We start from the raw sequence: 10,778 nt of genomic DNA, 5'->3' as shown, positions 1-10,778 counted from the left end.
TTGGACTCTTTGATCTTTTCTTGTCTTATAGCCTAGAGACAACCCTGCTGTAGCTTAGAAAGACTGCAATCCAGTCTTTAGGATCTGTAGAATTCCCACCCTGGCTTAGGACATTATGACTGACAATCAAAAAGGGCAGGGAGATGTCCTCATGCTCCCTGAGCATGGATTTCTGGGAACTCAGTAGCTTCAGAGATTCTTAGGATCCGTTAAGTTGGTTTTTTTGGGTTTTCCGTTGTGTCTTGAGCTTCCAGATTCTCATCTTCAGGTACAAAAGTCGAATTCCTTGCAGCACTGAACACAAAACTATTCTTACTTTTCTCCTGACTGGCTTCATCGGTGGAGCAGGGCCTATTCATTAGTGCTAGCACGTGCAACTAGGGATCTCAGGCTGAAACAAGACTAAGGAGTCTCAGAATGAATAATAGGTGGTGTCCCTTGTCACTGGATGTGTGCTCAGACTCAACTGACCAGAAATGTCCTTCTACGACCTAAAAGAATTTTGAGGAAAAACTTCCCCTACCAAGTTCCCTATCATCTAGAAGATGAGGCACTCTCTGAGTAAGGGCGGTTCTCGTAAATCATCTTGGTTGTTGCTTCTGTAGTATGTGTTAGTGCCACTGCTTGGATTTCTCACCTCTAAAATACAGCTGGTCTAACCTGCCTGCCAGGCTTATATTTAGACCAAAAAATCATGTTTGCCACAGTTGTAGCATCTCTACAGAACACTCACCCAGGATATGAGAGTTTCCATCGCCAGTTTCATTTTCTAGACAATGCATAGATTGTGTCATAGCTCATAAGTTGAATTTGATGTGACTGTAATTCAGGTGAATGCTGTAGTTATATCCTGGAATGTTTGATTTTGCTTTCTGTAATAGCGGGCCCTGATTGCCAAGCCACTGAAAATGCTAGGGTAGTGAGTGGTCATACTGTTTGGATTTTATGTCTTTACCAGCAAACATTCTGTTTTTAGATGTGATATTTATAGAATGAGCCAGTAATTAATCTACATTGTATTCAGCAAAATTAGATTTTTCCAAATGGCTTTGTTGGATGAAAATCTTCCCTGAAGAATTGGCGGCATCAGAGATGCTGATAACTGTATCTTGTGGTAGATGTTTTGCAATGCAAATGTTTTAATGATCACAAATGTGATTGGATTTTAAATAGAGCTAGGCCATTGTCTCTTTTTAGTAAGTCACATTGGCTTTGAATATAAAAACACCGCATTTTAGTCTAAAATTATTCTGATATATTGGAGTAAGTTCTTGTTTTGTAAGATATAGTATGACTGTGTAGGTCACTTTAAGATTTCTTATTAATGCATCTATTTCCACCTCCATAGGGCCATAGGTAGGACAATGAAAATCAATGACCAGAGTCCTTCATAGATAGATATTTACAAGGTCCAGAGGTAAGGACTTGGTATGCCAGATATTGGTCAAGGTTAAACTGGAATGAAGGGTTTGGGGCATCTATAACCTGGCCATTCTGGCAAAGGACAAAGGGCAACAGATCTAGAATGTTTCACTCAGTTCTGGATCTACCATAACCTTCAGAGAGACAGCTTTCTCAGCGGGCATTCCTGTAAATAGCTAGCACTGTCCAAGTCGGATGTCAGCTGATATTTTGTACCTAGAACTCTTCTCCTTGATCAAAGAGGACTCCCTGCTGATTGTAACCAGCTCTGTCAGATGCTTTCCTATCAGTGCTGGGGATAGATTCCATCAAGGTTTCTCAATTCATCGGGAATGCTGGGAAAGTCTGATCCTCAAACATAGATGTAGCTTGGGTTCTATTAACCCTGTCATTTGATAACGTGACTAAGCAGCCAGAGCCCTCCACTGTATTGAATTCTGAACGTGAGTTCCAGAGTCCCCTTAACAGAACCTCACAGACAGTACCATCCTCATTTCACATAGGGAATCTGGGGAGTTGAGTGGTTATTATAGTCAAGGATGAGGTTGTATGACCCATTGTGCTGGGACTTGGTCCAAGCTATGCTGGACTCCACAGCCATTCTCTGTAGATTTCAACAGATAGCTGAGATAGCCACACCGTGTTTGGTGGACTCCCAGAACCCGAGAGTGGTGAGAGATCAGAAAGTGACAGGCTATGGTGAGGAAGCTGTCATGGTCTGAATACTTCATAGAATAATAATTTATTTCTAATGGTTCTAGATGCCAGGGAGTCCAATATTAAGATACCAGTATTAAGAAGGGGAGGAGGAGGGGCATAAGGAGAGGGAGAGCGTGGGATGAAGGAGGGAGTGCTTGCTCTCTGGGTTTTCTTCTATTTCCATCTTACTTCATTTGGGCCTGTGGCTCATGGGATGTGTGGCTGGCACTCAGAGTAGGTGTTACTCTCTTACTCAATCTGCTTTGGAATCACCTTCATGGATACATTTTTATGAGGGTTTAAGACTATATTGTATGACAACAATAATTTTTATGTAAACTAGAGATTCCTGAAACTTCTGTTTTAGAGTTCTTAGTATTGTAGTAACTTCCCCCCTAAACACTTCAGGCTAAATTATTACTGATAATTTTAATTATTAAACAGCTCCATCCCAACAACTTATCTCCAAGCTACTTTGTAGCTGTTTGAAAGAAGAAAAAAATATATCCTCATTTCATGAAGTGGCCCAGATTGCATATTTATGGGAAGTTTGTTTGTCTTAGATGCTGGGCAGTTTCTCAGGTGATCATCTGATTTCAACCTTCATGGAGTATTTGCTTTTTTTTTGAATTAAGTTTTTCTTGGTTCTTTGTGAATTTCACATCACAAACCCCAGTCCTGCTCATCTCCCTGTCCCCTCTTATCTGCCCTTCACTCTTGGATCCTACCCCCCCCAATAAAACACACACACACACACAGACACACACACAGACACACACACACAGACACACACACACACACACAGACACACACACAGACACACACACAGACACAGACACACACACAGACACACACACACACACACACACGAAAGCATAGAAAACACTTCATCGTGGAAGCTGTAGTGTGTCACAGTGTGTCCCACAGTGTACCCCTCTGTCCACACTTCTTGTAAATGTTCACTGCAATGAGTCATTGGTTTGGTTCAAAGTCTCTGGTTTCTGGTGACACCATCAATATTGGAGCCTTACCAGGACTCCTCCCGGGTATCCTGTAGTTGCCCTGTGTCATGGGGATCTTGCAGCTTTGGATCAACAGGACTGACCCTTTCATGTGTCCCAACCATTAGCAGATGATGTAGACTTTGGGGTGGGCCAGTTCAGAGTCCTGGATCTGGGCCTGGGTGGTAGCTGAGCTGTTCCGGGGCGCTGGCTCTCCCGTATCTGCACCACCAGAGTGAGTTTTCCAGCACTACTCTGGCTAGGCCATCCAGTGCCACCATCAGCAGGAGATAGCATCAGCTTTCTTGTTCTCATGCCCTCAGGGCATCGCACCCGCCCTCACACCTCGGGAGCCAGCTCCGCTGCACTGCCTGTTCAAGGTGCATGGCTCACCTTGTGCTCCAGCCTGAGAGGGACTGGGCCAGCTCGCTGGTTCTCACAACCTTGGAGGCTGGCTCACCTGTGCCTCGCCATCAAGGCCAGCTCCACTGTGTGGCCCAGGCAAGGTACAGGGCCTGTTCTCCTGAGTACTACAGCCAGTGAAGGGGCTAGCTCTTCCTCTCATGCCCTCAGGGCCAGACGGCACAGATGGTGGTAGAGAGGAGGGCATCACCACGCACCCGTGCCACCTCATGGCAGACAAATGGCAGAGTCAGGTCTCCTAGGTTCTCACCCTCCAGGCTGGCTCTCCTGTGCCCCCCCGCCACGAGGGTCAGCTCCACTGTGCTGCGCAGGGCCCACAGGGCCTGTAGTGCTGCTGCCGGTGAGAAAGAAACAGGGCCAGCTCTTCAGAGCACAGCAGCCAGGGAGGGGCGGGACCCGTTCTGTACAGCCCCTGAACATTCACATAATTCCTGGCCATTGCCCTACCAGGGATGTCCCCATGTTCTCTAGTGTTCTCTGGATGAACAAGAGCTTTATGTCGTCCACAGGGATGGGAAGTTATATATACCACTAACCAAAACATTTCTCAGTCCCTTGCTATCTTTTAATTAGTGTTTTTATTAAATCTTATGTATGTGAGTGTTTTGCTGCACGTGCGTCTGTGCCTTGTGTGTTTGCCTGGGGCCCCTATAGGCCACAAGAGGGTGTGGATCCCTTGGGACTGGAGTTGGATGGTTGTGAGCTGTAGATGCAAGGTGCAAGGAGCTGAATCTGGAAAATCAGCAAGTGCTCTTAACCTCAGAGCCAGTTATCCAGGCCCTGTCCCATGCTCATTTTAATATCTTCTTATGTCTATTTCAGTAGATGTAAATTCCATGCCTTCTCCTCTGCTGAGTCTGTTCAGTTGGACTTCCCCATTGTCACACAGTATAGCTATCCCTTAACCTTATCCATATGCTGTAGGGATGAGGCGTCTGTCTCTATTTGTCAAATTACCTTTCATGTCTTGTATGAATTTTGGAACAACTTGACAAATTAGAAAACTAGATAGCAAGTGGGATTTTGGGTGGAATTGTATTGTTTGGCCTTGATTAGAATTCTTGTCACGTTGCCAGCAGAGGAGCCATGGTTACTTACTCCACTCAGTCTGAACGCCTCAGCTATAATACACAGACAATGGTATCTGCCTCACTGGGCTGCAGGGAGGATTAAATGGGCGCATACAGGGAAGGCATGGAAAACGGCGCCAGGCATAATGTGAGCATTTGGAAACCTTAGCTATTAATATTCCTTGCTTTAAGTCATCTCATTAAAGGAACCAGGACAATTAAGCAAGTCAGTTCATCAAAGGAAGTAAGGAGGGCAATCACAAACTTTTCAGATAGGCTCTAAGCACAAGTATTCTACCTGAAAGTGCGAGAGGTTTTGTTTTTTCTTTGTAGTAGAGGAAGGGTTCTGTTGACCCATAGTCCACGGTTCCACACACTGGTATTAGGTCGAGTTGTAGTCTCCTTCCTTGTGTGACTCTTAGTCTTATATTCTGAGCTCACTGTAAGTGTTGGTGTGTGCGAATGCATGTGTGTGATTTTCCTGTGTCCCAAGCTGTGTGAACTGTCACCTTATCACTTCTAGCAGATTTTTATCTTAATTTCTTGACTTCTAGCATCAAGGAAAGGTCGATGGACACATGGGACAATCGAAAGGGAGAATTTGGTAACCCACGAGATACTCATTCTTCTGAAGATGTTGGGAAGAATGTTCGATTTTCTGTCTTTTCTCTAGGCTGGCTTACAGATTTACTTACTTCCATTTCTCTTTTCTAAGCAGCTGGGGAGGCCTTGTGATGTTTTATGTCGTTGCATACCTTCATGTCTATGCTGACAGTTATATTTCCCATCTCTGTGTGACATCTCCCGCTCAAATCCCAGCCCACATTTCTTAGTCTGTTAGTCTTGTGGTTAGTGCAATGCCTTCTTCGGTGACTTTCTGGTTGTGAACTCTCTTGTTTTGAAATTTGAGGTTCTCTTTCACCCCCTACCCCCTTTTCAAACTCACCTCTGTATCAAAGCATCTTTTACTTGATTTGATTTTAAAAACATCTTGGTTTTAAAACCAAGATGGATTTGACCATCAGTCAACCTTTTATCATAGACGTGTCAAACAGTGAAAATTTCCATCAACAGGGTTTTATCTCCTGGAGGTCCATATTTTTTTCAGAGTCAAGGCAAGTCATAGTACCTGTAATCTTTGTTCACTAATAGGTTTTAGAGGTTCAGCTCCCAGGCGTTAGGGAATGAGATTGGTGCCATCAGCATGTTAAAAGCAATTCACAAGATGCTCTCTGGCTCGGGGATGAGTTTACTGGGAAGCCTTTGATTCCATATGGTAGAGCTTTATTGACGATGTTCCCAGTGGGATTTTCTAACCTTCTAATTTTATGCCTTAATTATAAGTGCTAACTATTTGCTTTTTAAAAGAGGTGATTTGGATGATCATTGCTGTAGATTATCTTACGAAACCTCGTGCATCTGCTGCATACTTCTGCAGATATGCTTTATTTATTTAAATTTTTTTACTTATTTATTTTACACTACTCCCCCTCCTGGTCACCCCGTCGCACACCCTTTCCCCCTTCCTCTCTCCTTCTCTGAATGGGTGGGGTCCGTCATAGGTATCCCCCACCCTGACAGTTCAAGACTCTTTAACAGGTGCCATCTCTACTGGTGTGAGCCTTAGCTTGTAGTGGCAGGGCCAACCTCTCTGTGCCTCAGAAGAAAACCCTGATGTGCAGGTGGAACATTTTCTCTTCAGCCTCTGTGTAGCGCCATCCTGTGTTCACAGGTCTGCAAAGTCAAGGTGTCTTTCTGCCTCATCCTTCCACTCCCTGCCTTGACTCTTAGCCTGCACACTCTCTCTGTTGGAGATAGGAGTGTGCATCCATGCTTCCTGCATCTATCGCACATGGCTATTTTTTTAAGTTGGTAGGACTTTTTTAGATGAGCTCTTCTATTCTTAGCCCTATTTTAATATAATTGTACTAAATTTTCTTTGTTTCTTCTGACTTTAAATTTAAAGTGCCCCTGTCAGTGTACACACACACACACACACACACACACACACACACACTCACGAGCAGATGTTGTTGGCGAGCAGGTTTCTTCCCTGACATCCACCTGAACATATATGCAATTGGGCATCTCTAGCTCTTACTGACTTAAAAATCAGTAGCTGCTGCTGGAGATCGGGGCTTGCTTCCTTATGGCTTGATATTTCTGATTCCTTCTTAGTTCTTTGCCTAGTGAAGCTGCCTGTATGAGGCCTGCAGCACATAGAAGGCTCATCTCCAGGCAAACGAGGTTAGACAACATAGGGACTTGCAGTTTGTCTCCAGAGCCACCATTCAGGTCCAACCCCTGGGAGCAGTTGGGTTTACAAATTAGAGCAGTCATTTCCATTTCTAGTTAGAGATGCTGAAAAGAGAGCAGAAGAAAATTTGCATGCCCCAAAATGTTCACACCAGCCAGGCATACAGCACACTTGTCACTTCATGGCTTAAAAGCCTTTTCTAGGGGCTGGAGAGATGGCTCAGCAGTTAAGAGCACTGACTGCTCTTCCAGAGGTCCTGAGTTCAATTCCCAGCAACCACATAGTGTCTCACAACCATCTATAATGGGATCCAATGCCCTCTTCTGTTGTTTCTGAAGACAGCTACAGTGTACTCACATACTTAAAATAAGTATATAAATATTAAAAAAAAACCCTTTCCAAGATGGTCCGCTAACTAGCATCTTCCTCAATTTATGCATGCTTTTCAGTTTCTCTGAGTCCTTTCTTGGTCCTCATTTCCCCTGTCCTCCCAAGGCGATCACTGTTATACATATAAGAGCTGCTATTGCTTAGTTTTTCTATTTGTGTCTTTTCCATAAATAGAATAATCCTGTGTGTAATGAATCTATTCAAATGATTACACAATTCTTTTTCATGGTCACATAGCATTTTGATATGGGTATACTGGGGCAAGTTATCTTTTCCCTTGGCTCTGGCAGTGCTTACATAGAGACCTGTTTGATAACACACATTGAACTATGTGCATTTGTTTGGGGCCCGTCCCTATTTGTGTATTAATCATTGCAATTTACAATACAATAGTGGCCCGTAAGGTAGCTCAGGGGATGAATACATTTGCCACAAACTGTGATGACCTGAGTCTGATCCTTGGGTCTCACATGGTATAAGAAGAGAACCAACTCCTGAAGGCTATCCCTTAACCTCCACACACGTGCATGGATGTCCCCCTCCCCACCACACACAATAAATGTAAAATAACTTTATGGCTAGTATAATACAACGTTAGCTTATGTTAACCTACTAGAAAGTTGAGGGCAAGTGCCACTGTGAGCAGCTATATAACACTTTGTGCTTCTTCCTTCTCATTCACTCAGAAATGCTATTGTCCTCCAGCCTCCAAACCAGTGCCCAGCACAGTGAGAATCTTGGCTTCGTACTTTGTTAACCATAGAATTTTGCTTTGAGGCTTAGACTTTTTCTTCTTCAAATAGAAGCTTGTTTAGTGCTTTTAATTAATTATGATGGCTACATTTTGACCTGCTTTAGAACTCTGACCAAAAGAGGCGTCTGGAGGTGGGTGTAGTAACACATGCCTTTAAACCCAGCACTCTCGGAGGCAGAGGCAGGTGGAGCTCTGTGACTTCCAGGCCAGCATGGTCTACATAGTCAGGCCAGGGCTACACAGTGAAAACACGTCTCAAATGTATGTAAGTATCTATTATTAATTATGACTGTGTATGTTTGAATGATGTGTGTGCACATGAGTGCGGGTGTGTGTTTGTCACAGCACATGGGTGGAGAACTTTCAGGAATTAGTTTTCTCATTCCTTCATTGTTGGTTCTGGGGACAGAACTCCTGTTGTACAATGAGTGCCTTTCCCCTCCAGCCCTCTCATCAGCCCTGTTTATTGTTTTTAAAATCTTCACCTTGCATCCAGCAAACTTTCTGAGGTCCCACAATCTAATAATTTATCTGTATGCATAATTGTACAGTCTGTGAATGACCACCCCTCTTCGGTCACACCCCGGCTCTTTAGTTTTGCCTCTCTGTACTGGCTTGAGCTTTTTGTATAGTGCTCACTGTCTCAGCCACAGTCAACATGTCTGCTTTGTTCTCAGCTTCAGAGAGGAGCCTTTCAACATTGTATTAATAAAAATCGTGCTTGCTGGGAGCTGTTTTTTGGATACTCTTGATCAGGTTAAGGAGTCTTCCCAAGGGTGGGTATGGACTTTAAAAGAAAACTTCTCAGCAGCCTTGAGATGATCACAGGCAAGTTAACTGGCAGTTTGCTTGCAAGCATCTCTTCCTAAGCAGTCTGGGAGGCAAGAGTTGACATGCTTCCTGGGTTGATGGGATTGTGATTTTTGGAAAAGGAGGTTTTTTGGCATGGTTGGTGCCTCTGATAAAATGGAAACGCATGCACTGGAGCAGTGTGTCAAGATTCTGAGTGAAATAATGGTATCTTGAGTGACAGAAAGAAGGAAAGCATTCTGTTTGAAGCTGGAATGTCACTGGCACTGTGTAGTTGGGGATTGTCCCCGAGGATGTGGCTATAAATAGAAACAAGGGCCAGAGGCTAGGTCAGGTTTTGGAGAAAGCTTCCAGCTACATTCAATTCCTCTTCTGTCTGCAGCTGAACAAGTTTTAATGATACACCAGAAAGACTCTTTACATGTTGACCAGACTAGAGTGAGAGACTGAGAGAATTCAAGATGGTTTCCAAAGGCCTCATGTTCCAGAAACATGGGGCAAGAAGCAGGCAAACAATTAGACACATCAGAGCTCATATTTAATGACTTTCTGTCCTGGTCGTGAGTTTGAATTTGACTTCCAGTGTCCTTTAGCTTACTTACAAATGGGGTTCACCTCACAGGCAAGAATTAGAAAGCCAGTGAAGAACTGCAGGGATCAACTGCCCAGGTTGATTTTGGAATCATTACTGTGTGGATTGAGGGTTCTTAATACAGAAATAAAAAAAAAATCTAAGTATGGGGCTGTGTATTTTAGTGAAATTTGTACCTCTTGGTCCAGCAAAGTGATTGACTGAGTTTTCCTGGTACAGAAGTATGAATTTGTTCTCCTTTACTCCCAGTGGGAAACACTTGTGGACTCAGTGTTAGAATATAGTTGAGACCTTTACTGAAGGAAGAAGGAAGTAAGAAGAAGGAAGAAGAAAGAAGGAAGAAGGAAGACAGAGGAAGGAAGACGGAGGAAGGAGGAAGGAGGAAGGAAGAGGGAAGAATTCCTTTTCAAGACAAAAATGTTGTGACATTTGGACCCTGGCTTCATTGTTTGTCTGTCTCTCAGCATGGGGATGCCATCTCTGTTCAAAGCCATTCCTATGGGCAACACAGACACACACTAGGAAGCAAAAGATGCTAGGCCCCCCTCTTCCTGCCATTCTGGGCATGCTGAGCCTAGGACCTTTCTTTCTGTGCCCTAGGTCACTCACACAGCAAAGTAGAATCCAGGTTTTTTCTGACACTCTTTCTCAGCCTCCCAAAGCTCCAAACTTGGGGAGCCAGAGCTATGTTTGCTGTGGTCCCATCTTAGCTGGCAGGTGTAGACTTTCTGAGCATTTCCGGACTGCATGATCCTTCCAATCTCACCTCCTCAGCTGGCCTCTGAGGACAGAGACGTGCTTCATTTTTAAGTTGAGATATTTGCCATGCTAGCAAAATAATCCCAGTTTGGATCCCAAGCCCTCCAGCTGTACTGGATGGCTTGTGCCTGTGACTCCAGCACTGAAAGGGTGCAACGAAGCACCCCCTTCTTTCCTGCCTTCCCAGGCAGTGGCTGCATACTATACTAGCTCACTCTGCGTGGGTCCAGGATGGTAGACTACCTGCTTTTATAGTAGATTGAATGTTATTTAGCTCTTCTACAAATGCGGATACAGGACTACTTAAGGCTTCTAGTATTTTCCATTTTACATGCCATGCACCCCAAAGCAGCTTCTTTCACTCCATGTTCTCTACTTGGCCTCTTAGCAGCTGCTGGGTGCCAGGCACTGGGGCTGAGGACATTCAAGTGAAAAAAAACAGACACGAAAAGAACCTGAACTCACAGGCTTACAATATAATAGAAGAAGACAGAAAGTAATACTGTTTATTTTATTTTTATTTATTTATTTATTTTTTAAAAACATGGTAGGAGGTGCCATGGACATTTCAGGGAAAATAAAGTGGGGGAGGAGGAGTCAC

General features: G+C 44.0%; 1 protein-coding gene across 1 annotated transcript in view; it reads left to right on the top strand.

Annotated features, from left to right (window-relative positions):
- The first annotated feature begins 1,961 nt into the window (after positions 1–1,961).
- Dner (delta/notch like EGF repeat containing) overlaps positions 1,962–10,778 on the top strand; it is a 190,073-nt gene continuing 181,256 nt past the window's right edge. The window contains exon 1 of the mRNA XM_028789582.1: positions 1,962–2,093. Coding sequence (XP_028645415.1) covers positions 1,962–2,093 — 132 coding nt within the window. The remainder of the gene's footprint in view (positions 2,094–10,778) is intronic.

Source organism: Grammomys surdaster, unplaced genomic scaffold (genome assembly GCF_004785775.1).
Source record: "Grammomys surdaster isolate TR1022 unplaced genomic scaffold, NIH_TR_1.0 125846, whole genome shotgun sequence".
In the NCBI taxonomy this organism is placed as follows: Eukaryota; Metazoa; Chordata; class Mammalia; order Rodentia; family Muridae; genus Grammomys; species Grammomys surdaster.
Note: the sequence above shows the minus strand (reverse complement) of the source record. Positions and strands in the feature narration are given on the sequence as shown.